The 26,255-nt window shown below is 47.0% G+C and overlaps 1 protein-coding gene across 1 annotated transcript in view; it reads left to right on the top strand.

Annotated features, from left to right (window-relative positions):
- Positions 1-26,255, top strand: part of Ptprn2 (protein tyrosine phosphatase, receptor type, N polypeptide 2) — a 496,397-nt gene that overhangs the window by 101,946 nt on the left and 368,196 nt on the right. The window contains exon 4 of the mRNA XM_005414104.1: positions 4,221-4,334. Coding sequence (XP_005414161.1) covers positions 4,221-4,334 — 114 coding nt within the window. The remainder of the gene's footprint in view (positions 1-4,220; positions 4,335-26,255) is intronic.

The following is a 26,255-nucleotide window of genomic DNA, read 5'->3' as shown; positions in this document are numbered from 1 at the left end:
TGACTCCAAGCAGAGAGACATGGAAGGGACCAAGGCACACACCTGCCTCTCCAGGGCATCCCCACCTCCGGCCCTTGCTCTGGCGTCCAGCAAGTCCTTCATCCAGCAGGTCACTTGGCAAGGGGTGAAAGCTTCTTTATCTATTTGTATTCCAGCAAACCAGAGCTCTGGCTCATGGGATGCACTTCCTCAGGTGTCCAAATTTCCTTTTATTTATCTATTTTTTGGTACCAGGAATCGAGCTCAGGACTTTGCACTTGCCCGGCCGGCACTGTGCTGCTGAGCTATCTCCTCAGCCCCTGTTTCCTTTTAAATTGGTCACTGACCCCCTGATGCACATGGGGTGAGCCATTGTGTCCGCTGCTGGGGGAATGCAGAGGCTGGAGCTGTGGCCCTGTCCTTCTGGAGACTCATGAGGGAGAGGTGGTGCTGGAAGGGCATCAAACTGAGGAGTAGACTGGCTGACATGGAGACAGCATTGTGAAAGTGCATGTGCACACGAGTGTGTGCACGAGCAGCACATGTGTGCAATTGTATGAGTGTGTACACTGGTGCACATGTATGTATGCAGGTGTCTTGGTTACTTTTCTCTCATTGCTGAAACAAAATACCTGACACTCAGATTTAAGGGAGGAAAGGTTTGTTTAGCTTACAGTCTGTGGAGGTTTCAGTCCATACTTGGCTGGCTCTGAGGCAGAGTGGCACATGGCAGCCGAAAACAGCAGGCAGCCAGAGCAAAAGGGAGGAGTGGCTGCAAGCAGCCTCTTCCTCTCGCTTACATATGTAAACTATCCGCCCCAGGGCAATGTAGCACTCATAACCATGAATCAAAACTCTAAAAGCCTGCCCCGTGACTGCATGAGGATTTGGGGGACATGCAGACACAAACCATAACAGCAGGGGTATGTGCATGAGTGTGTATGGGTGAGTTGTGTGCATGTAAGAGTGAGCTTGTGTGCACATGTGTTCATACTTGCGAGAATGCCGTGCATAAGAGAAGTGTGTGGAAGTGCATGCATTATGTGTGTGTGCGTATGCACATGTGTGTGCATATGCACATGTGTGTGCATATGCCTGCCGTGTGGGGCTGGGAGGCCATGGGCAGCCCACAGACCCAGAGAGGGCTGAGACGGGCTGGAGTGGCAGTCCCACAGCAGGACAGACCTTGGGCCCTGGGACAGGACCAGGCCAGCTTGTTCGTCCACGTGTGGTGGGCCATCCTCCGAGGTGATGCTGATGACATGGCTGCTACTTGTGGGAACAGCACACCCCCGAGTGCCAGCTAATGCAAAGGGATGACCAAGATGATCTGTTTTACGACATTCTTCAAAAATCCAGCCAGGAAGTCAGCACTTTCCCTTTCAAGTAGGAAAAGCTGATCCCTGATTCTAAGACAGGTCAGTAAAGCGTCTCACTTTAAATAAGGCTTTTGCCCCTCAGCTGAAGTCACTTAACCGGAGGTGGCACAGCCCACTGTAGCTCGGTGCCCCTTTTCTTTCCGTCGGCAGTGTCGTCCAGGGCTGTGGGGTCTCCTGCTCTGCCCAGTAAGGGGCGGGCCCTCCTAGAATCCTAGGGGCCCGGGGTTCAGCAGATTCCTGCAGAGCAGCCTGCATGGGGCGGGCGCTGTGTGGCAGTGTGTGTGGCATCACCGGTCCCTGGTGAGTCAGGCAGTCAGGGGTCAGATGCTGCGGGTATGCTTGTGTGTCCCTGTCCGCATTTACATACTCACACATGCACACATGCATGTACATATTACCTATCTATGTGAACACATGAGTATGCCTGTCTGGGTGAACATGCACATGTGTATACACATGTGCACGTCATCTATGTTTATAGATGCATGGGTGCACACAGATTGTTGGGTGATAATAATGATGTGTGACAGACAGACAGGAGGATGCACGAGGTCATCTCCTCTTCTCTCAGGTGAGAGACAATCTTTTCTCATCTCCATGGTGTTCATGATTTTGTGAACCCCGGGTCTCAGGAGTTCCTGAGCTGAAGGGAGGGAATGCCCTGCCCTGCCCTGCCCTGCCCTGCCCTGCCCTGCCCTGCCCTGCCCTGCCCTGCCTGTAGGTGTCTGCAGGTTTGCTGACTCCAGTCTCAGAAAAAGAATTTTCAGGATGTGTCAGTAAGAGACATAAAGGGATTTATTAGGCAAAAATTTCAAGTATGCACTGAAAAAAAGAGTGCAGGACAGAGAGAAAGAGAGAGAGGGAGAGAGAAAGAGAGAGAGAGAGATTGACTCATATTGGGATCACTTGTGCTTGTCTTGAGAGGTGGAAACCCCGGGAAGGGGTGGCTCACCCCTCAGAAAGGCATTGCCTCATTTTGCTGGTATGGGTCCAGTTGTTGCTGTTTTTAAGATGGATAACTGAAGCATTCTTTGAATTGTCTCAACCCATCCCTTTGCCTTACGATCAGGCTCCTGTTCTTTCTCATGGAAGCCAATTTATGGACTTTCGGTACTGTATTCCTGAGGAGTTTGGGCTTTGATTTTGGTCTGGAAGGCAGGAGTCTCGTTTAAACAAAGGAAGCTGACATGGATGCGGGGTGACTTCCACTGGGTTGTGGAAAGCAGTCTCCTTTAAAGTGCTGTTTTTAGTTATGATCTCCTTGTCTCCTTTCTACCTATCTTGTATTTCTTCAATCCTGCTGGTTCCTCAGAGTCCTTGTGTTCTGAAGCAGGGCTGGGATGCTGGGTGGGGGCTGGCCCAGGATTTGGGGAGTCACTGGCCAGGCCCAGCCTGGGAGTCAAAGAACCCAATTCCATCTCCCCCCGGCCTCCTGGCCTTTTCTCTGCCCTCCTTTACAAAGGGGCTGGGCCTTTTCCTGCTCTTTAGGTTGCTTCATGCTGCCGTTGTCTTTCACTTCTTGGGTCAAGGTTTGAGTTATGTTGCTGCAGAGCTTCTCTTCTTCTCTCTTGCCCCACCGTAGTGCATGTGCACACATGTGCACACACACACACACACCCCATTTTCAGTATTTGACAGAGAGGCGTGGGACACATCCTCTGCGGTCCTGTGTGCATCCTGTCCTCACCCTGGGTGGGGCTGTGGGCACTGTGTCTGCTGCCGGAGCTGCCCCGGGGCCATTCTGGCTCTGTGTGGCCACCATGTGGGATGGGGCGTGCAGGGGCCCACTGAGGAGGGACGGCGGCAGACGGCTGTGTCCTCACGGCCCTGCCGCCTGCTCCACACAGCTGGGCCCGCCATCCTCCATCGCTCCGGTTTGCAAAGTGCCATAGAAATCACAAGGTGCTCACGTGCTGAGGGTTGTTTTCTGCTAATCGCACCATCGTGGTGAGCACGGATGCAGTATCATCAGACCAGCCATTCTGAGCAGCCCGGCCGGCCAGGGCGGGTCTGCTAATTACACTTGTTGTGTTTGAATGGCTTTCTTAGCCACGCTGGCCGCGAAACTGCTGTGGACAATGAAAGAAGCCGTTTCCTTCGCGGCCTGGGTCTGCAGATGGCTGCCCTGTGTGGGAAGCCCTGGGCCCTGAATCAGTCCTTTGTGCGAGCGAGAAGGAAATTTGAATGTTTGAAGCCCCCCACGAAGCTCATCTCAAAGTGCACAGTTCCTGAATAGACTAATTGGGGCCCACAGTCGTAGGAGGGTGTGGTTTGGAGGGACGGAAACAGCAGGCTCTGTCACAGCAGACAACTGGGAGAGCGTGAACTCAGCGGGCGGCTGTGGCCACCTCCAAGTCCCTGCTTCCTGGTCATCAGAGCAGGCTGTCGGCTCCGGGGTGTGCTGGCAGGTCCTCGAGGCCTCTGCAAGTTAGTATTCATATTTCCTGGGTGTCCGTCCTCCTGCTGCAGAGGAGGCCCCCAGTGTTAGTGACCTTCTGTTAGAGGTGGCAGCTGCAGGCCTCATATCAATTGTGTGCGGCGTGGGGAGGGGGTGGGAAGCCGAGTGACAGTGGTGTGGGGTGCACACGGGGTCCCAATCTCTGGACCCAGGCACTAGAGGCCAGTGTGACTTCAGATCCCACGGGCACCACTAGTTATTTTTCCTCTGCCTTCCACACTGGTGTTCCCAAGACACTTGGCTCTTTAGTTAGGCAAAGCCGTGCTTTCTGAATGCACCTGTGTCCTCGGGGCTCACAGCTGTCCCAAGTCCACTGTGCGGTGCAAAGGGAGAGCGCATGTGGACCTTCCTGCTCTCGAAGACCAGACCTAATGTCTGTCCCTCTTGCCCTCCTCTTCCCACAGACGGAGTGTTTGGAAGGTGCCAAAAGGTTCCGGCTCTGGACACATCACGCTATGAAGTATCGCCCGTGGCCCTGCAGCACCTGAGGGTCACCTTGCAGACGCTGTCCCGCACAGGTAGGCTGGGCAGCTGCACCCTCACCCGTACCTATAAGGCCTCTAGGGGTGAGGAGATGGGGGCCCATGAGCCGGGGCCTGGCTTCCAGAAAGGCCAGGGTCTACGCCAGGACGGCTCCGTGGGGTGTCCTGTCTGTGGCCCACGGGTGGGAATCCCAGGACGTGAGGGACAGACACTGAGGCTTCTGCAGAGAGGTGGGCATCCCAGCCTGACTGACCAGATGCGGACCAGTCGGTGCTGGCCCGAGGCCCTGTGAGGTGCCGTGTGCTATCCGTGTGCTATGGTTTGGTGGCAGGAGATTCCTCTCCCCTGTATACTTCACTGGATCGATCTTCACCAAGATCATTTACACAATTAGTCAGTTTAAAGGTGTACACTGTTGCACTGGACGCACAGTTTCTATTGTTCCTGCTTTAACTTTCGCTGTGTGTAATTATACACAGAGGGGAGCCACCTCGAGGTCACATTCTCACAATCTACTGCCGAGATGGTCGTGCCTCCACTTGTCCCAAACGGGAGCCAGGCTGTGGCCACACTCAGCATCACAGCTCAGAGTGGCACAGGGGAAAATCCTGTGTCTCACAGTCAGGACTTAAATCTCCGTCACTGTCACACAGGGAGCAGGGCAGCGGTGGAGCCAGTGACCCCTGACCTGTGGCAGAAGCTCCAGCTGGCATTGTGGTCACAGCCCTCTGAGGGCGGGTGTGCTGCTGCAGGGAGAAGGCTTGTGGCTGGGGCTTAGAGATCCCTCTGCCCGTCCGCAGCACTCACAGAGTGCTGGCTCTTCCGAAGCCTTGGGGAGCTCCGCTGATGGTGTGCACCAGGTACTGACGCCAGGTCCCTGGGCAGAGCTCGCGCTCTCCCACAGGGCAGCCTGTGAGGTTTGTCCAGAGTAGCAGGGCCATGATGAGCCCATGGCAGGGGTGGGCAGGGAGAGATCAGCAAGCTGGTGCCCAGGCAGACAGCTGTGCCCTTATGTGTGACATCAACCTGGCGGGGAGGGTGACAAGGACTAGGGCTGCCAGGGCGTGCAGCCATCTCCCCGGAGCTGCTCTGCCAATGGTCACCTGCTGGCTGATTCACTTCCTCTCCACATCTGGTCACTGAAATCACGAATACCAAGCTAACTGCGTGAATATTGCAAGTATATCAACACACTGCATCTTAGACAGAAGGGGATGAGAGGAAGGGATGACGTGAAAACGCACCTACCGCGGACAGGCGTGCATTTGGATCCACACAAGGAAGGACCAGCCCGGCTGTGGCCTCATCTGGCTGCTGTTCACTCACTTGTTCCCCACCTACCACACACCCTCTGTCCTCCCCAGGGGCCCAGGGTGACCTGCTGTCCTTCCTGGGTGTCCAGGACTGTCCCCGGACTGTGTGGACCAGTGTCTTATACTTCTTCATGACCTGTAGTGATGGAACATGGGGTACAAAGAGACTCTGCATCTCTGACGTAATTCTTCTGACTCCAGCTGGGTAGCAGCAACGTACTGCACCCTGGTGGATGCGCTCTTCTTCCTGGAACTGACTTCAAGGCCGGCGGAGCATAAATCCTTGGAGACAGAAAGTGGAAACTTGCTAGTGAGAAACTTGGGGTAGTGGTGACTGTTCCAACCCCTGGGTTCCTGGGCTGGTGAATCCTGGCAGGGCATCAAGAGTACCGTGCCCTGGGTGCCAATTCAGAGCACAGAGCTTCCTGGAGAAACTTGCCTGGCCCTGCAAGGTGTTGGGACTGTGTCTTCCAAAGGCCATCCCACACTCTGTCAGCCAGTGGCGCAGGCGGGTAGGGAGCAAGGCGGGGCCGCTGGCGGGTGTGCTGTGCTTCTCTGGCTGTTGATGCCCTTCTCTGGCTGTGAGCTGAGTCCTTGGGCAGAAGCTGCGCCGTGTGGAGTAGTGGAACAGTGCACGGACTGAGACCTCGGAACCATGATCCAAAACAGACCTTTCCTCCCAGTCAGTTGAGGTCTCTCAGACATACTGTTACAGTGACAGAAAGCTTTCTAACACACTACCCCCTCGAGTCCCAGGCACCACTCATCCTCTTCTGTCTCTGGAGTTCCCCTTTTCCAGGAAGTCATAGAGTTGGCCTCGACCTGGCTTCTCTGAGTCAGAAACGTGTATCTAGGTTTTCTCCACGTCTCTCCATGGATGAGTCCTCATTTCTTTATCCCTCATACCAGTCCATGGCCTGGGTGCTCCAGAGTTTGTTATCATTTACTTCCAAAGGAAGACACCTTGTTTGCTTCCAAGTGGCAGCAGCTGTGGATAAAGCTGCTGTAACACTCATGTGCAGATTTTTGAGAGGACGTGAGTTTTCTGCTCATCCGAGTAGGTACCACAGTGTGAGATCACTGCACATGCGGTAGCGACACATTTCCTGCTGTAAGAAGCCGCCGCCTGCCATCTGAGGTGGGTGTGGAGGCATAGGTAAGTCACTTAAGCTCAGCGAGTCATTAAACTTCTCTGACACTTGTCAGTTGTGAACAATCAAACAGTTGCTGAGAAAGTCAAATGAAATAAAACATTTAAGGCATTTTATAAATGCTAGTATTTCCAAATGTTAAATATTATTTATTTTGATACTCTACTTCTGAATTATGGTAGCTGTTATACAGATCAGTTGTACTTACTAATTTTAAGTGGGATATAACAATTTTTTTTTCTGTGTTGGTTATTTCTGTGCATAATGTCAGTCAGCAGGAAAAGCAGATTTTTCACGAGTGAGGACTGGCTCTAGTTCTTTCCTGAGATGACCGGAGGGATGAGGACGGTAGTGCACTGCAGTGTGATGACTTGCTGACAGATGTCCGTCCTGTGAAGCCGCCCTGTGGGTGTAAAATGAGCCACCAGGTCTCTCATACCCAGGCATTTACCTGGCAGGACTCAGGACCGGGGCTTGGGAACGTGCCAGGTTCCTTCACCCTCGTTCTCTGGGCGCTGAGGATTTAAAGGCACTCAGATCTCTGTGTTTCTGTCAGAATACAGCCAAAAAAAAAAAAAGCCTGGGGACGAATGCACCTCATTGCTGTACAGTCACTTTCCAAGCCAGCGGTGTCCTGGGCACCGTCATCCCTTCCTCTAGGCCTGTGCAGGGGGCGGCCCTGGGGGCTGCAGATCCTTCCAGAAAGAGGACTTGGGAGCACGAGGGCAGTGTGGGCCGCAAGGGCATGGAGCAGGCCACATGCTGGGCAGTCCCGTGGAGATGGCGCAGGAGGCCCCTCCTTTCAGATGTCAAAAAGACATCTGAGCGGGGACCAGGTGCACTTCACAAATGTATGGAACTGGAAGCTACACTGAGTCACACACCAGCGAGCATTAGGAGCCCCTGTTTCGGGTATGATGATTATTACTACTTTTACCATAAACCCACTTGTAATTCAAACCCCGTCACAACACGATAGTTGACCCTATGTGTTGTGGTGGTTGGGGCTGCCTGCATGGTTCAGGGGTGCTGCTGCAGCTGCTGCATGTGTGTGTGAATCTTTTGGCTCCTTGGAGGCTGGTGTGGGAGGCTGCGGGCTACATGGGGGGACCTGGCCTCCCGGAGCACAAAGCAGGGCGTGGTCTTCCTTTGGTCCAGGGCACTCTTCCTGCTCTGGACGGCAGAACGCCCAGCTCTCTAGCACTGGGACTCAGGAGTTCACAGTGACCCCCTCAGTACTTCCCCTTTAGCTTCAGGCGAGCACTGCATCATCAGTGTCCCTGGTTCTAAACCTGCTACCAGGCGTACAGCATCCCGGGTGTCCAGCCTGCAGATGGCCTGGCACTGACTTCTTAGCTTCATAACCCCGAGTCGATTCCCCCCCCTGCCACGCCCCTGCCTCCTCTGGCTCTCCCTCCAGCTCTCCATTTCTTTCTTTCCGTTCTTATGTCCCACTCTCTCTCCATCTCTCGCAGTGGCTCATCTCTCTAGAGAACCTTGACTAATGAACACAGGTTTAGGAATGGCCTGTTTGTATCACTTGTACTTTTTTAAAAAGTTAAGAATCTTTTGGCTTAAGAGCCTAAACAGTTACTACTGAATTCTTTAAGAACTTCAGAGAAAATCTAACACCAATACTCCTCAAACTCTTTAATGAAGTTGAAAGGAAAGCAATACTCCCAAAGTCATTCCTGGCAGCAAGCATTACACTGATTCCAAAAGCAGAGAAGGACCCAACCAAACAGAACTACAAGCCAATTTTAATGACCATAGATGCAGAAATCCTCAAAGATACTGGCAAGCAGAATCCAACAGATCAACAAAAACAAATGTATGTCTATACATCATGACGAAGTAGGATTTATTCTAGGAATGCAAGAATGGTTCAACATATGCAAACTAACAAATGTAATATACCTCATAAACGGAAGCAAAGACAAAATAATCCCACATGATCTCAGAGATGCAGAAAAAGCATTTGAGAAGATCCAACATCCATTCCTGATAAAAAAAATCCTGAAGAAAGTAGGTGTATGTTAGGTTTGATACATTGTGTCAACTTGAGTAGTTTAGAAGTTTGACTAAATGACTCAGCAGGAGGCCAGGGTCCTTCCTTTGTAAACATCCTCATCCTGTGCAGGAGGAGGGCAGGAGATGGTGTGAGTGCTATCCCCACCTCTGGGGCTGAAGCCTGCTTACAGTATAAGGGTGGAAAAGAGGCTTGTTGTGTCCCTTTGCTCTTGCTGCTTTTGCTGTCTTCTGCTCCTTGAAGTGTTGCCCCTGTGCCCTGCCACCCTGCCTTGGAGCCAGCTGGGTATGGACTGAAACCTCCACAGCTGTGAGCTAAATAAACCTCTCCCTCTTTAATTTTGGGTGTCACGTTTTATTGTCTCAGCAAGGAGAGAAAAGTAACCAAGACAGTGTAGAAGGTCTTTATCTTAATCTGATAAAAGTTATCTATACCAATCCAGTGGCTAACATCATACTAAAATGGAGAGAAGCTGAAAGCTTTCCCTCTAAAGTCAGGAAAGAGACAAGGATGTCTGACAACACCACAACAGTTCAACATAGTTCTTGAAACATCAGCCAGAGCAATTAGACAAGAGAAATAAATAAAAAGGATGTTGTGATATTAACTGTTGTGTCAATTTGAGTAAGGATCTCCAGGTGATTGGATCAGCATAGTTCTGGGTGTGGCTGAGGGGGTTTACAGAAGGCAGAAGACTCACCCTGGGTATGAGTGACAGCAACCCATTGGCTTGTATCCTGGATGGAATAAAAAAGGAGATGAAGAAGGAGGGCTCCCTTTGTTTCTTCAGGAGAGCTTCAGTCTTTGCCTTCACCTTGGACATCATCGCCTGGCTTCCAGCACAGACTCTTCAGTCTGCTGACGTGGACTCACACAGGGTGTTTCAGTGAGCTCCAGGCTTTTGAGCTTCAACCGGATCCTCTGGATCTCCAGCTCACAGTCTGCCCTTTCACACTCTCCCACACCTGGTCTGCAGGCGGCTCTTGTAAGCCTACTTTGTATATCCTTATATGTTTATATGCCTTGTGTTAAATATATTTCTCTAGTGAGCATTGACTGATATAGATATGGATAGGAAAGGAAGGAGTTAAATTATCGTTATTTGTGGTAACAGGATCTTCTACACAGAAGACCCCCAAACCTCCCCCAAACACTCCTCAAATTAACAACCAAATCTAGTCATGTGGCAACATAAAAAGTCAACACTCAAAAATCAGTAATGTTCCTGTGCACCAATAATAAAAGAGGAAATTTAGGGAAATAATACCTTTCACAATAGTGTCAGGAAAAATGAAATCCTTAGGAATTTCCTAACCAAGGATGTGAAAGACCTCAATAGTGAATATACAGTAGTATGAAAAAGGAGATGAAGATATCAGAAAATTGAAAGATACCCCTGTTCCTTCATAGGCAGAATTAATATAGTGAAAATTGCCATAAGACATTCCTAACTTAACAACCAAGCTCTGTTCCTGTGACCAGGTCACTAAATGAAGAATTGTATATAGTATGTACATTAAAAAGAAATGGTCAAGGGAAAGTCTAACTCAATGACTTTGCTTTTATTTGCATAACTTTTTTATGCAGTACTATAATGTGTAGCAGAATATAAAACCACAGTACTGCACTGTACAGTACAATCAGCAAAAATTATAGTACTGTATAAACAAAGTGTAATCTACACTGAGGCTCTATTAACAAGATGTAGAGAACTGTACAAAAAAAAGACAAGTTGTAAGTCAGCAGCGGTTGCAAGTCCAAACAGCATGCCTTGGTTGTAAGTCCAAACAGCCATTCAATGAGTATGTCATTAAACAAGGAATTTCTTTACTTCTAAAACTATTATACAGATTAAAGATAATCCCAATCAAAATATCAATAGCATTCCTTACAGAACTAGAGCAAACAATCCTAAAATTCATACAGAATCAGAAGAAACCTAGAATAGCAAAAACAATTCTGGACTACAAAGGCAATGCAGGGGCATCACAATCCCTGACTTCAAGTTATATTACAAAGCTACAGTGATAAAAACAGCATGGCACTGGAGGAAGACACATGGATCAATGGAACAGAATAGAGGAAGCAGAAGCAACTCCAGGCACACTCAGCTACCTTATCGTTGACACAGGGGCCAAATCCTTTCACTGGAGGAAAGACAGCCTCCTTAACAAGTGGTACTGGGAAAACTGGCTATTCACATGCCAAAGATGGAACCCAGATCCATTCTCTCACTATGCACAAAACTAAATCAAAATGGGCCAAAGATCTAAACATTAAAACAGAAACACTTAATCTGCTGAAAGAACCTTGCAGACGCAGGCACAGGCAAAGACTTTCTGAGCAGATCCCCGGCTGCACAAGAAATAATACCAAGAACAAACAAATGGGCTCACATCAAATTAAAAAAGCTTTTGCCCAGCAAGGGAAGCTGCCAACAGAGCAAAGAGACAACCTACAGAATGGGAACAATTTCTGCCAGCTACTGCTCAGAGGACTAGTATCTAGAATATACAAAGAACTCAAGGAATTAGATCCCAGAAGTTAGAGATCTAATAAAAAATCAGCATCTGAAGTAAGTAGACATTTCTCAGATGATGTAGAAATGACCAAGAAATATGTGGAAAAATGTTCAACATTGCTGGCTATTCAAGAAATACAAATTGAAGCAACACTGAGAGTCCATCTCACTCCAGAAAGAATGGCCATCATCAAGAAATCAACCAATAACAAATGCTAGTGAGGCTGCAGGGGGAAAAAGACCCTTTCTTCATTGTTAGTGGGACTGTAAACTGGTATAACTACCATGGTAATCAGTATGGAGATTCCTCAAAAAAACTAAAACAAGAAATTCCATTGGACCCAGCTATTCTCCTTCTAGGTATCTTCTCAAAAGAGTTAAAGGCATCATATCAAAGTGATACATTCATACCCATGCTAATAGCAGCACACCTATACTTCCACTGACAGAGGAACAGATAAAGAAAATGTGGCATTATACGCAATGAAATACTACTCTGCCATAAAGAAGGATAGCTTTGAGTCATTTATAGGAAAATGAATGCACCTTGAGACCATAATGTTAAGTAAGTCAGATGCAAGGTTAAATGTCACATGGTTCTCTTATGTGAGAAACTCAATATGTAAATAAAGTGCAAAAGTAAAAGAGAATAGGAAAAAAGAGAGAAAAGCTATGTAATCCAGCAAGAGCAATGTATGTAAAAATGTGTCTTGATTTAGCATAATTGTCTTAGTGTTTTGTAGGGTTTTGGCCTATTAGTTTGTCTGTTAATCGGCATTTATAGAGACTTATAAACAAATGAATATGATGCTGGCCAAAAAACTTTTTTTTAAAAAAAGGAGGGTAGAGGTGGAGGGGGAAAAAAGAATTGATATGTTACATACATGTACCAGTCCTCAAAATGAAAGTAATTAGTATGTTCTGCAAACGTGTCCTAATAAAATTTTTTAAAAATTTAAAAAATTTTATCTGTGTCAACATTTAAAAAGTAACCTACGTGGGAGGAATTAGGTGAAGGGAATAACTGAAAGATAAGTAGCTGGCAAGTAGGTAGATGACAGGGAGGGATACACAGTAGACACGGGCGGATGTGAGTGCAGTGCGGGTGTGGATGCGGACGTCCACGTGGATGCCGCAGATGTGGATGGAGTGTGGCTGTGAAGCAGGTGCAGAGGGAGGTGCAGCTGTCATGCGGCACAGGGATGCGCAGTGGGAAGTGGGTGTGGTGATGCCCACGTGGCTACGAGTGCGGAGGAGACACAGGTGAGAGGAGGGTGTGGACAGACGTACAGACGGAGAAGCAGCTGTGGGTCGGGGTGGGTGGAGGAGCAGGTACAGACAGAGCTGTAGATGCCGTGCAGACACAGGACCGATGTCACAGTGGATGCGGATGCAGGGGGATGGAGGACAGGAGCAGACAGACAGAGATACAGATGATTGCAGACGCAGACTTGGACATGGATGTGGATGCAGGGTGGGTGGAGGTGGAGGAAGGACGCTCTGGGAAAAGGTGCAATGCTCTTCCTCCTCATGAACAAACACGGCAAGGAACAAACCACATTCACTTTGTCCATTCTTGTCCACTACATGGGCAGAAACGCCGTTCTCTCATACACTAAAGTTTTTAAAAATACATTTCAGTTCTTCTGACAAGGCATTAAAATGCAGCGTTTACGTGTCACTTGTTGACATGCCATTGCTGTCATGAAGACAACTATGGATTTATTTTCTGGCTGGACTCTCCCGATGTATTGAGCTGTATGTCAACAGCAACAAGCAGTGAAGGAAAATTATAAAGGAAACGTAACATAGCACCATCGTCCCTTAAAAGAGTGAAAAGAACCTCACAGACAGTGCGGAAAGGAACACACACTGGCTTCGGCCCCCACAGTTCCCGGCTATGCTGCGATCTGGGGGCTCTGGTGGGCTGCCCCGTCCGTGAGCCCTGCTGTGTCCCGACGTCCCCTGCGGACCCCTGACTCCGTTGGCCACCGGTCTCCTTCTGTGCATTGGCACTGCTGCCTGGGAAACAGGAGCCACCTTGTCGTGCAGAGGATTAGCCCAGGCAGCCACCACCCTCTGCTGCCCCGTGACAGGTGGGGAGAGTGGCGATCACGCAAGGGCCTTGTGTCAGGCCGCACAGTGGACACATGGCCCTCGCACCTCTGCCTGCTGCCCATGTCTCTCCCGCTTGGCCCATGGCTCCTGGCACTGAGCAGGTACCTGGCCCTCAGAGGCCGAAGGAGTGAATCAGGGGATTGGGAGGAAGCTTGCATAACTGAGGGGGCAGGCGCACTGGGACAGGGCCTGCCTGAGCGTGACGTCAGAAACCTCGACTGACTCTCCTAACTCAGATCACAGCACTAGGGCCTCTGTTTTTCTTTTTAGGATACTTTTAAAACTTTATACTAAAAAATAAAGCACAGATACAGAAAAATCACACAAAATGTATGTGTGCCCAAGTCTTTGCATGTCCTCATGAATTCATACAAATATTTCTAATCACACCAGGACTACAGCGTTTGTATTTCACCTTTGAAATGCAGACGTTTCTTGTTTAATGACCTACCTGTTTAAAGACTGTTCAGACTTATAGCTGAGGCGTGCCGTTAGACTTAGGACTGAAACACACTGTTCAGATTCACATTCCACAGCTTGGAATTATGACCTGTGTTTTTTCTTGTACAGTTCTATAGGTCTTTTATAGGTCTCAATGTCTTTCTTTTTTGTGTGTGCAGGGAATTGAACTCAGGACCTTGCGCTTGACAGATAGGTGCTGTGCTGCTGAGCTATCACTGGCAATGTCTTTCTTCTTGTGCAGACACTCCTTGCTTAATGACTGCACTTTTTACTGCACACGGAAGTAAATTGCTCACTAAGTGAGGAACTGTATATGGTATGTACATTACAATGTTTAGGACAAGTAAACGGTCAAAGGACAGTCTAACTTGATGACTTTCCTTTATTTGCATAACTCCTATGTGCAGGACTATCATGTATAACAGAACAAAGAACTATAGTACTGTACTATACAGTACAACCAGCAAAAATTGTGGTACTGTGTAAACAAGGTGCTCCATACAAGAAAAGACACTCAGGCTCTATTAACAAGATGTACAGGGGGCTGGGAATTTAGCTCAGCAGCAAAGTGCCTGCCTGGCAAGCTCAAGGTCATGAGTTCGATTCCTGGTACCAGAAGAAAAACCAAAACAAACAAACAAACAAACAAACAAAAAGATGTATAAGGGGCTGGGGATTTAGCTCAGTGGCAAAGCGCCTGCCTGGCAAGTGCAAGGTCGTGAGTTCAGTTCCCGGTACCGGAGAAAAAAAAAACCAAAAAAAAAAAAAAAAAAAAAAAAAAAAGATGTATAGAACTGTACCAAAAATAAGATGGGTTGTAAGTCTGAACAGTCTGCCTCTAAAACAGCTGTTAATCAGATAGGTTGTTAAAAGAGGAATATCTATTTTAGACATCATATTATCAAAATAATTCAATGAAAATTATTTGTTTTTCTTAAGAATAAATGCTCTCCAATAATATTTAAAATAAAATACAGCAACAAATCATCAGCTGGGTTCAGGTAGTATTGATCCCTCACAGGTCCAAAAAGGCAGGGATGAAAATGATTTAGAAAATCCAGGATACCTTATGGTATAGCAATGATATAGAAAGTGCTCATCAATAATCATGATTGCAAAACAGATGCAATCCTGTTATGTTACTTGTTTTACCTCAATAGCCAAAAGATGTTAGGTAGCTAATTTTCCCTAGTATCAAGCATTTCAGAAATAATACATATTTTAAAGACTTCTATCTTTTCATGAATGCTGTGTTTATTTGAGCAACAAAGTGAGTGAGTGTGCCTAAAATACAATAGGCTACAGGTACTCCTCGTTTAATGATTGAGTTCTATTTCTCGGGTTAGGTTGTTAAGTACATTAAGTGAGGATTCACATGTAGTAGGCACATTATGATATTCAGAATAAAGAAATGATCAAAGGAAACGCCAACTTGATGACTTTGTGTTTATTTGCATAACTCTTTCGGGCAGCACTGCTATACATAACAGAACAAAGAACTGTACAGTACAATCAGCAAAAATTACAGTACTGTATAAACAAGGTGTACTGTGCAAAAAGATACTGAGGCTGTGTCGCTCAGATGTACAGAACTGTACAAAAAAGATGGGCCGTAAGTCAGACTGGCAGGCGTAAGTCTGAATAGCACAGCACACGTCCATCCTAAGTCTGAATAGTCGTCAGATAGGTTGTTAAACGAACATCTGTGTAGCACAGTATTTACTGTTTTGCATGTGCATAGACTGTTGTCACTGCATCATTTGTTGAAAAGATTATTCTTTCCCTATTGAGTGGTCCTGGCACTCTGGTCAAAAATCAGTTGACCGTATGCTTATGGGTTTATTTCTGATCGCCTCATGATCTTTCATTGGTCCATGATGTTATCTGTATAACAAGACCGCATCGTTCTGGTTGCCGAGGTTTTGTAGCAAGTTTGAAATTAGGAAGTGTGACTCCTCCAACTTTGTTCTTCATAAAGACTACTTTGTCTGTGCTGGGTCACTTGCATAAAGATGAATTTAAGAACCAGCATATTACTGTCTGCATGAAATCTAGCTGGGATTTTGCTTGTGATTATGTTAAATCTATAAATCAAATGTGGGGTATGGTGCTACTCTGATATTACGTCTTGCAGTTTCTGAGTACTGCTTTCTTTTATTTAAGTCTTCTTTTATTTCTTTCAGCTTTTCCAGTGTTCAAGTCTTGCACTAATTTTGTTACTTTCATTCCTAAATATTTTATTCTTTTTGGTGCTCTTATAAATGGAATTGTTTTTATAATTTCGCTTCGGCATGGCGTGTTCCTCGTGTACGGAAATGCAGCTGGTTTTGTATTTGACCCTGTACCCTACAGCCTGCTAAACTCAGCCAGTAGTGCTGCTTCTTTCGAGTGTAGATTTCTTAGAATTCTGTACCTGTGGGGTTGTGTCGTGTGTGGATAGACGTAGTTTTGCTTTTTCCTTCCTCATTTGGATGACCTTTTCTGTGTAGTTGCCCCAGGTAGGACCTCAGGACGATCATGTGGAGTTGTGGTGAGAGAGACCTTGCTGACCTGTTCCTGGCCTTAGGGCAGTTCAGTCTTTTTTAAAAAATTAAGTTATTTAAGTTATTAAATTAGGTTTTTATTAATTTATTAAGCTAACTAGGTTTGTTGGTGCTTTTTAGGTATACATAATGACAACATTCCTCGTAGGGAATTTGTACCTGTACATGATATATCTTAATTCTTTTTTTCCCCATTCCCCTCCCCTCCCTTCAACCACTCTTCCCCTCCTTATTTACAAAAGCTGTGTTTCCATTTTTTCCTTCATTTCTCATTTTTTTCTTTTTCCTTCTTTCCTTTCCCCCTTCCCCTCCCAAGTTCTCCTACCCATTTGAATATTTTCTTACTATTTCACAATGTCTGTGGTCCTTATTTACACTTTTGGTTTCTCACTACAGAGAAACAATGCAATATTTACTTACACATGTGTGTCTGACTTATTTCACTTAAAAGTATGGTCTCAATGTGCATCCATTTACCTAGAAATGGTTGAAATTTATCCTTCTTTATGGCTGAGTAGTACTCCACTGTATAAAAAAATCTATATATTCTTTATCCATCAGTTGATAACATTTGGGCTGTTTCCAAGATTTACCTATTATAGACTGTACTGCTATAAACATGGGTGTATGTATATCACTGTGATATGATGCTTTTAATTCTTTAGGAAGATACCAAGAAGGGGAATAGGTGGAATAAATGGAGCCTCTAGTTTTTGTGTTTTGAGGAATCTCCACAGTTTTCTGTAGTGGTTGCACCAGTCTGCACTCCCACCAACACTGGAGAAGGGATCCTGGTGGAGTTTCTTCCTGGCTCCTGCATGGCCCGCTCCTCACTGTCCCATGGGCGTAAGAGTCCGGACCCCCTTTGTGAGGGCTGTGCCCTCACAACCTCCTTGCTGCCCAGCACCATCGCCCCGGGGGTTTCCTTCCCCAGCTGTGATGTTCTGGACATGCGCCACCTGTGGCACTTAGTGCTGTGGGTGCACGGGGAACGTCAGGAACCATCCGTCATTCAGCATGTGTGAGTAGAGTACATGCTGTTGGTCAGTTTTCATGCTCAGCTAACGTATGTGCCTGGGAGGAGACTTATTTGCTCATGGCATATCATCCTTTTCGTTGTTGCTCGATTCAGTTTGCTAGTAATTTGTTGAGAATTTCTGTGTCTGCATTCATCAAGGATATTTCTCTTCTTGTGGCAGCTTTGGTTGTGGCATCATGGAAGTACTGAACTCATCAAATTACTTCCAGCCACTGCTGTTTTATAGAGGTGTATGAAAAAGAGTGTTGCTAATTCTTCCTCAAACATTTTAAATGAAGAGATTGGCCAAGGGAGCCATCTGCCTCTGGGCTATTTTTTATGTGAAGGTATTAAATTACTGAACCTAAATTTTTACTTCTTATAAGTACATTCAAACTTTCTATTTCATTTTGAGTTAGTTTCTGTAGTTTAAGTCTGTGTGGAAGTTTGTCTACTTTCTATGTTACCTAATTTCTGGGTATATAATTGTTTGTAGAATTTCTATGTAATCCTGGTAGTTTTTATTTCTATAAGGTCAATGGTAACAGTCTGTCTTTCATTCTTGATTTTAGTAATTTGCATCTTTCTCCCCTTTTTCTTGGTCAGTCTAGCTAAAGGTTTGCCATTTTGTAGCTCTCCCCAAAGAACCAATTTTTGGTTTTCTTTGTTGTTTTTTATTCTGTATTTTATTTATAATGCAATATGTACTCCTCATCTTGCTTTGACCGACCTGATGCTTATCGCTAAATTTCTGAAGGCGGAGGACTGGATTGCAAGTTGAAGTGTTTCTCCCTTTTCCATGTGAGTGTTTATGACTCCATCTCATCTCTACTGCCACTGTTCCCCCTGTCACTGTTGTCCCTGTGTCCCGCAGTCTTCTGTGCTGATAGTCACTTCTGTTTATCTTACAGTGTGCAGCTTGCAGCCTTGTAGCCCTTGGATGACCCCAGTGTCCTCTGAGGGGACAAGGGTGAGGGGGACAGGAATGTCTCAGAATCTTATGAAAGCCATGCTAACTTCAGGGACCATTTGAGGGGTCCTGGGCCACAGTGGACCAGGTTGTGCCCTGCAAGCTGTGTGCTTGGAGGAAGGTTGACTTGGAGTCAGAATGAAGTTTGTTGAATCCCTTGGCGTGTCACATGCTGTCCCTGATTTCCATTTCCTGTGATGGGAAGAGGAGCTCCCATTTGTCCTGGGCCAGGCACCCAAGGCCCAGACCCTGAGGCAGAAACTCTGCCTGGGAGTCCCAGTTGTTCAGGAGAGAGGGGCTGACTTGGCAGAGGGTGGCCCTGGGCTGGGATGTGGGTTGGCATCCTGAGCTGATCCTGTGAGGTGCTCTGGGGCTGCTCTACGGCTGGGGCTCCAGGCCCCACTTGGGCTCCCTGGGTGCCATCTGCCTAAAGGAGGTGAGTTGGGAGAAGCTGTTCTGCTGCTCAGGGAGTATCCGAGCAGGACCCAGCCAAGGGGACCTGTGGCCAGGCTGAATCCAAGGTGGTGTTCGCAGTGCCCATCAAGGTAAAGCTCATCCCTGCCCCTGTCCCTAAGACCACAGTGCATTTGCATCAGTGGCTTCCGCAGTTTTCCTTAGGGATTCTAGAGAAACCATCTGTCAGATGGCGTGGCTGCTTAGGTGGAGCACAGAGGTGCTGCCTCATGGGACTGTTCTGAACACCAGTGGCAGAGGAAGCCCCCCCGAGTCCTCGGTGAGGATGATTTTCCTGTTGTTACTGAGCCTGTGGAGCCTCTCCTTACAGCTTCCAGGTACGGATGCCTCAGCAAGCATGAGCGAGGCCCAGGGACGGTGCCGAGTCTCCCCAACGCACGCAGCTCAGGGTTGGGCTGCGGCTCTGTTTCAGCGGTGAACTGGCTTTCCACTAAGTATCTCAGGGGCCAACAGGAATCAGAACTGAGGACTCTGTTAACTTAGTAAATGTATTTGTTCAGCTTTTTGCAGTTGAGCGCACAGATCAGAAAATCAGGGGTGGGAGTGCCAGGAATCCTCAGCACAGAGCTGCAGGACAGATGAGGGGATCCCACACCCTGTGCCTCTGCCCTGCAGCGCCAGCTGTGTACACAGTGGGCAGCAGCCTGTGCAGAGTGGACACACAGGCCTCAGAGGTCAGGCAGCTGCCGGAGGAACCAGGGTTCCCACACACGGCCCCTCCTGGACTTGTCACGGTGTTTCTATCTGATGTCCAACATCATTCTAAAAGGAAAAGTTAAGACTTTAAATTACTGCAATAAATGACACCCTTCATCTTTGTGTCATGTGATGCTGATTTTAAATGCAGGGATAAGAACATTTAATTCACACACAGACTTGCAAAGAGTAACCAGTGTTTATTTCGTAGCTCATACGTCCACACTTCTCACTTACGTGATGGAGACGCTGCATAAACCAGGCTTCGCCGTTTCTCTCACCTCTGCCAGTGCGCAGTCAAGGCGTTGGTCGCAGGTAGCAATGCAGGCGGTGGAGCCAAACCCCTCGGGCCTTCCTCCAGTAGGGTGCCACGGGAGGGACAAGGGCTGCTTTTCAGGGGCCTTCATAGGCATGGGAGAATAAGCTGGACCCGACACATGAGGTTCTCAGTGCGGGGCAGAAGCCCCTTTAGGAAGCTGTTAAAAGGGAGGATGGGGACCTAGGGAAAGGAGAGGGGCAGGGAGAGAGGTCAGTGGGGGGATGGATGTTATCAAAGTGAGTATCTGCACCTGTGAAAACACAGTGTAACTCAGCATCTTCTGTGGTTAGCATGCACTAAGGAAATGTTTTTAAAAAGAAGCCCCTGTGCGTGGGGTGGGAAGGAGCATCACTGCCCTGGGTCAGGGTGGCCTCTCCTGCCTCAGCTTCCTCCTGCCTGGCACCATGTGCTTGTGGGTGAGGCAGCTACTCTGCACTGACATGCGGGGTGTCCTGAGCTTGAACCATCACAAAGTGAAACCACAGGAGCAGGCACCTAGGAGAATCACCCTGCAAGAATTAGAAATGATGGAACAGTCGGGAAGAGGTCATTAACTGTGTGAGATGATTGCGAAGGAAACAATGCAAGCCACAACAAAAGTGCAACAGGATGCGAAGAAAGAAAGACTGAAGCAAAGTAGCCAGACATCTTGCAGTGAAGAATATGGTCATGGGAATTAGAAAGCCTGTGGGTAGACGAGACAGCTGGTTAGACACAGAGACTGAGCATTATTGACCTGGAAGATAGCTCTGAAGAGATCACTACGTATGCCACCTAGCAAGATTAAGAGATGGAAACATGCAGAAGCCAGTGAGAGATCTGGAAGGTGAAGGGACGTGAGGTAAGAACTCTGGAAGGAAGGACTCAGAGAATGGGGGGAGGTCATGTTTGCAGGCATGGTTAAGAAATTCCCAGCAGTAAAATTCGTCTCAGGTTGGAGGCTGTGAGTGCCCAGCACGATGTGACCGTACCATGGGGTCAGACAGCAGCCTCGGCAAAGGCTAGGGTCAGCTAGCAGGGAGAGAGACAGCGTGCACACGTGTGTAACAGGTGCCACCTTCCACAGCACAAATAAAGGCCAAAGACGGTGCGAAGTTCAGAAAAGTGGCAGAGAAAATAATCATCACCCAGGAAGTGGAATGGCCACCGAAACCCTAAGTAAAGGAAACAGGCAGAATGACAGACAGAAAAGGACAAGTTTCCCATGGGTAGAAACAGTGAAAGGAACTTCTAGAGCATGCATTTTGGGAAGGACTTTGTTTTGCAAGAATACAAACTGTGGAAGAAAAAGACCAAGAAGACTGAAATATTATATAGTGGTTTAAACTGCTTGTGTGCCAATAAAGAAATGCGAAAGCAGAGTCCTGGGATGGGGAGAGGAAGGCACTGTGATATGCAGGGCCAGCAAGACCTCAGTGCCCAGAGTGTGAGAACGTCCACAGGTCAACAGGACATGTAGACTTCTTGGTAGCCCTAGAACCCAGCTGTGAAAATGGAGTCAAGGACTATAAGATCGTCAAGAAGGGAAGAACCCGGCAATCCTGAGTGTTGGCTACAGCCCAGGACACACTGGGAAGTTTCAGACACGGTTGACACAATCACTTTGTTGATAAAAATAATGGGTAAGTGGAAATCGTTCCTCACAGCCCTTCCTGGTCTAGTTATGCATGAAAGGATCACCTATGCACTAGGAAACATACATCATGTTTGTGTCTACATCTACTGTAGTAGCAAATGAAGTGGAAATAGCCTGAACACCCATTAACCAGAGAGCAGTTTAACTCTACAAAGTAACCAAAATAAACCAAGTAATCGTACAGGCATCCACATTACACTGAACAGAAAAGCAGATTCTAATAGAGCTCGCAGTGCTGGTGTGGTGCAAGGACTTTCTGTGCTAGAGATGGTGGGGAGAAGTCCCGTCTCGAGAAAGGCTTCCACTGGTGAGCTCCCCGTCTCCTTTGATCATAAAACCCACCAGGAAAGAAGGGTGCTTCAGAGTTGTCAGCAGAGAAAATTTGGGCAGTAGTACATAGGCTCTTATTTCATTCCTTCTTATATGGATGAAGCATTTCATAATACATTAAAGAATAAAAAGACCAACAAAGCAGTTAAAAGATGTTGGAAGGAAACAAGACAAGAGCAGACAATAATGAAGTTGATAAAAAGACAGAATGGCAAAGATCAAACACACATGCACACAACACAACAAAAACTCCAGGTCTTTGAAAAGACTTATAGGATATATTTCTGATAGACAGTGAAAAAGGTAATAAAATACAATTATTGGGGAGGAGGGGGAACATCATTCTTTGTAAGTTGCTTTCAAAGGAGAATAAGAGATTTGAAAAGGTAATTTAGAAAACTAAACCAATGAAAATGACTCAAAGCATATAGACCACTTTAATATGCCTATAGTCATTTAAAAATACATATATTTAGATTTTGAAATCATTGGTGTTGTAAATTCCAGGAGAACAGTCTACACTCACAGCAGGAAATCCACCCTGACCCTGCCAGGCTCCCTGCCTGTGGTCCAGGGTGTGGGAGCAGCCAGAACACGTGGTAGTGGTGCCATGGGCTGGAGAGCACGGGCGCTGTAGTCAACGCTGGCCTGTGCAGCATGTGCTTCTGCAATCCAAACTTTGCGGAAACTGTCATCCTCCTAGATGCTGACTGTGCTGTCCTGTTGTATAAGAAAACCTGTCACTGTAGTTTGCAAGTCCAGATTTGTCTACGGCCTCTCCTTAACAAATCGGAAAGGCATTTTTGATGTTGGCTTTGTGGCCACAGGAGAAAGATTATAGGGAGAACACAGCTGTCACACAGCCCTCGGAAGCCCTAGGACAGGGTTTCTTGGTGGGGCCATGAAAAGGGGAGAGCAGTGGCCATGACCGGGAGCAGCATCTGATATGCCCTAGTGTCCTAGAATATGCGCCAATGACCACAGCATAGACCCTGTGCCCAGTCTGGTGCCTCAAAGAGACAGAGAGTGCTCCCAGGAGATCAGGCCCAGAGGCTGAGATCAATAACACAAATCTGCCTTTCTGTTCACTGAAGGAACTAGCCATTTCAAACATGGTGTCTGACAATGTCCAAAGCAAGTTGACAAGATGACGATTTGATAACTTGCATCAGACTCTAATGAGCAAGTCGGTCATTATTAAGGTACCGAAGTCCCAAGAGAAGCAATGTTTGGCTGTGTCCATATATGTAGATCCCAGGACCATGCGTGGCTGAGACATATGCGGCAGGAGCAGTCCGTGTTGCTGCTGACTGTATTCCTGGGTCCCCTTGTGGTGGGCCTGCCCTTCCCAGTGCCCTCCCTGTCACTTATGTTGCCTGATTCCCCCGCTCTGGCCTGCCTCTCCTGTCCCATCTTGTCCCATCTCATTCTCGCCCGTCCCATCCCATCTGGTCCAGTCCTGTCCCACGTTGCCTCTCATCCCCGTGGAGCTGGCTCTCTGTGACAATGTACACATATTTCCGATGCTGCCATTTGCCAAGGAGCTGGGCATTGGGAGTGCTGTGACTTATTCCCAAGGAAAAGAGGATGCACAAAATGTGACTTCTGTCATTGTGGGCCAGAAGGCAGTTAGCAGACACCAGAGTGAACCTTTACACAGAAGGCTCATCCGAATGTGGGGACCAGAAATGAAAAACAGTGAGCCTCCTGGAGCCTCCTTTCAGGGCAAACCAAAATCATCCTCATTTCTGTGTATTGGAGAATCTCAGTTCTGGCTTCCACAAGGTGCTTTACTATTCTTGTGGGTTCAAGCAATATCGACCAGCTATGCCCCACTCTCATGGTCAAAGCTAGACAGCTTACTTTTGCATGCTTTAAAAACTTGCATGTTTTTCTCATGCAAAGTAGGGATTTTGCCTTTTAATTTTAAATGGGGCTAGGTAGACTACATCCCTATTTAAAACTTAAAAAGGTGAAGGCTTGATTTAGGGCACTATTTAGTGTTAATGGAAAAGCCCCATCAGGAGCAGGCTCTGTCTGCTTTGAACACCCCGAGCAGACACAGCCTTTGTTTGATAGGAGCCTCATTTCACACTCAGGAGCATTAGATGTATCAGCATAGGAGGAAATGGAGACCTAGCGAGGCCTGGGAGCTCACCAGATGGCACTGAAAACCCTGGCATTTCTGAAAGGAGCAGGCAGGTGGGGAGAGGAGGGCCCCATTTACAGGCTATGTGGAATGCAATCTCGCCTTGGACCTCACTAAAAGCTATAGAGGTCATGGAGACAATCAGGCTTTTATTCCTTGAAATAATTCACATTACAGGCGTCCGTATTACTTGTCTTATCAAATAAAAGCCTTTGGACTTGTATGGGCAGATAATTACAAATTGATTTCTGGACTTCTCATTTTGGAAATGGCTTTTGCCCTCCTCCTCTTCTTTCTCTCCCTCTTTCATCTCTCTCTTCTCAAGTTAAACTTTCCTGTGATTTCATAGAGTTCTGGTGGCATTCACTGTCCATATCAGTAAATGGTAGAGCTATATGAAGACGCCACTTTTATCTGAAGTCAGGAATTGAATTACAAAGTGAAGGAACATTGGTGTAGACAGAGAATGTCTTTTAACACTGAATTCAGCCTATAAAGATGATTACAAACCAGAGGCGAAAGTCCAGTAGCCAGCGGCGGTGGTGGTGGCACTGTCCAGCGATGGCCTCTTCTGTCCTAGAAGTGTTGCCAGGCATGGTACTCTATATTATCAACTCAGTGGCTTGAAGTTTCAGTTTAAAAAAGTGAATAAACACTTGTATGACATTGTAAACCAGCTAAGATCTAGTTTATTTGCCAAAACTCAAGAGAGGCAGAGCTCCGAGACCTTAGGGGAGAAAAAGTAAATAAACATAAACACACTGCAATAAATGTTGCCTTCTCTATTTCTCCAGATCTACAAAAAAATGCAGTTCAATATCATATGGTTTTTTATATCAAGGGGAGAATAGACAGTATAATAAAAATCCCTAGAATCCTCAAGAAGGAAAATGATCAGACATAAATACTACAAAGTAAGACAGATCCACATTACAAAAGTTGTTTGGAAGATCGGCTGACTGTGGGCACGTACTCTTTGGAAATTGTGAAATGCCCCCGAGGTGAAAGTTGTTACATCAGTACCAAGTGGAGCAGAATGAAGACGCACCTTTGACGCTCCTGTCACGTGGCTGTAAGCCTCTGCCAAGGCCCCAAAATGGGAATGCCCCATCTCTGCATCCTCCTGTGAGCTCAGCATTCCTCCTCCTCCCTTTCAGCAGAGCCCACACTTATCCTTCAGCTTCTTAAGGCATCAGGTGTCCCTTTCCCTGAATATGTTCATGACGGCTACTTAGTCAACATTTATTTGGAGAAGAATGTCAGCAAGGACTGCTCTGTGCTTGTCTCGCTGCTGAAACATCAGTCTGAACCACTAGCCACACATGCAAGTGCCTTCACAAGAGCTAAGGAGCAAGATGGGAGATTCCAGATGAGCGAAGAACAGTCACATTTTGATATTACCTGTGCCACTACAAACCTAGGCAGTAAAAGATGAAGAAGACACTGCCTCAGTTGCCAGTGCCAGCCCTGCCCTGTAAAACTCAGTTCCAGGTATATAGCCCCAGAACCCTATTTTCCATGCTGATCCCATAGCCCCAGGCTTAGGCTTGCCCTCCACATTTGGTCTACAACTTGCAGCACCACTACGCTGACTCCAACGGCCCCAGGCTCTGCAGCATGCCCAGGACTGGCCCAGACCCTGTCCCAGGCTCTAGGTCTGCCCCACACCAGGCTATCCTGGTGGAGGACACCAGCAGAAAGTCTTCCTTTATATCATGCCAGACAGACTTCTCAGGATCTCTGGGCTTTCCCAGACAAAGCCAGTCTCCAAAGACTGGAAGAAGTCTCTACCTCTTCAAATGCAGGCATTCAATATGAGAAGCAAAACATGAGAAACCAAAGAACTATATCACCATCAAAAGACACAATAATGTCCCAGTAGCTGACCCCAAAGAATTAGAGATACATGAACTGCCTGACAAAGAATTCAAAGCAATTGTTTTAAGGAAGCTCTGGACATTGAGAAAATACAGAGAAATAACTCAATGAAATTTGAAAAACAAGAAATGACCAAAATGAGAAAAGTAATATAAAGATTGAAATTATTTTCAAAATAAAATAAATTTTGTAATTGAAAAACACAGTGAATTAATTTGAAAATAAAATAGAGAGTATCAATTACAAAATTAAAGAAGAAGAAGAAGAAAAACCCCAAGGACTTGAAGATAGGTTATTTGCAAATACTATACACAGCCAAAGCAGAAAAATGGACCAAATGAAATATTAC

This window comes from Chinchilla lanigera, unplaced genomic scaffold, assembly GCF_000276665.1.
Source record: "Chinchilla lanigera isolate Chin_1 unplaced genomic scaffold, ChiLan1.0 scaffold00178, whole genome shotgun sequence".
Taxonomy (NCBI): Eukaryota; Metazoa; Chordata; class Mammalia; order Rodentia; family Chinchillidae; genus Chinchilla; species Chinchilla lanigera.
The sequence above is the reverse complement of the archived record's forward strand: the minus strand, read 5'-3'. Positions and strand labels throughout refer to the sequence as shown.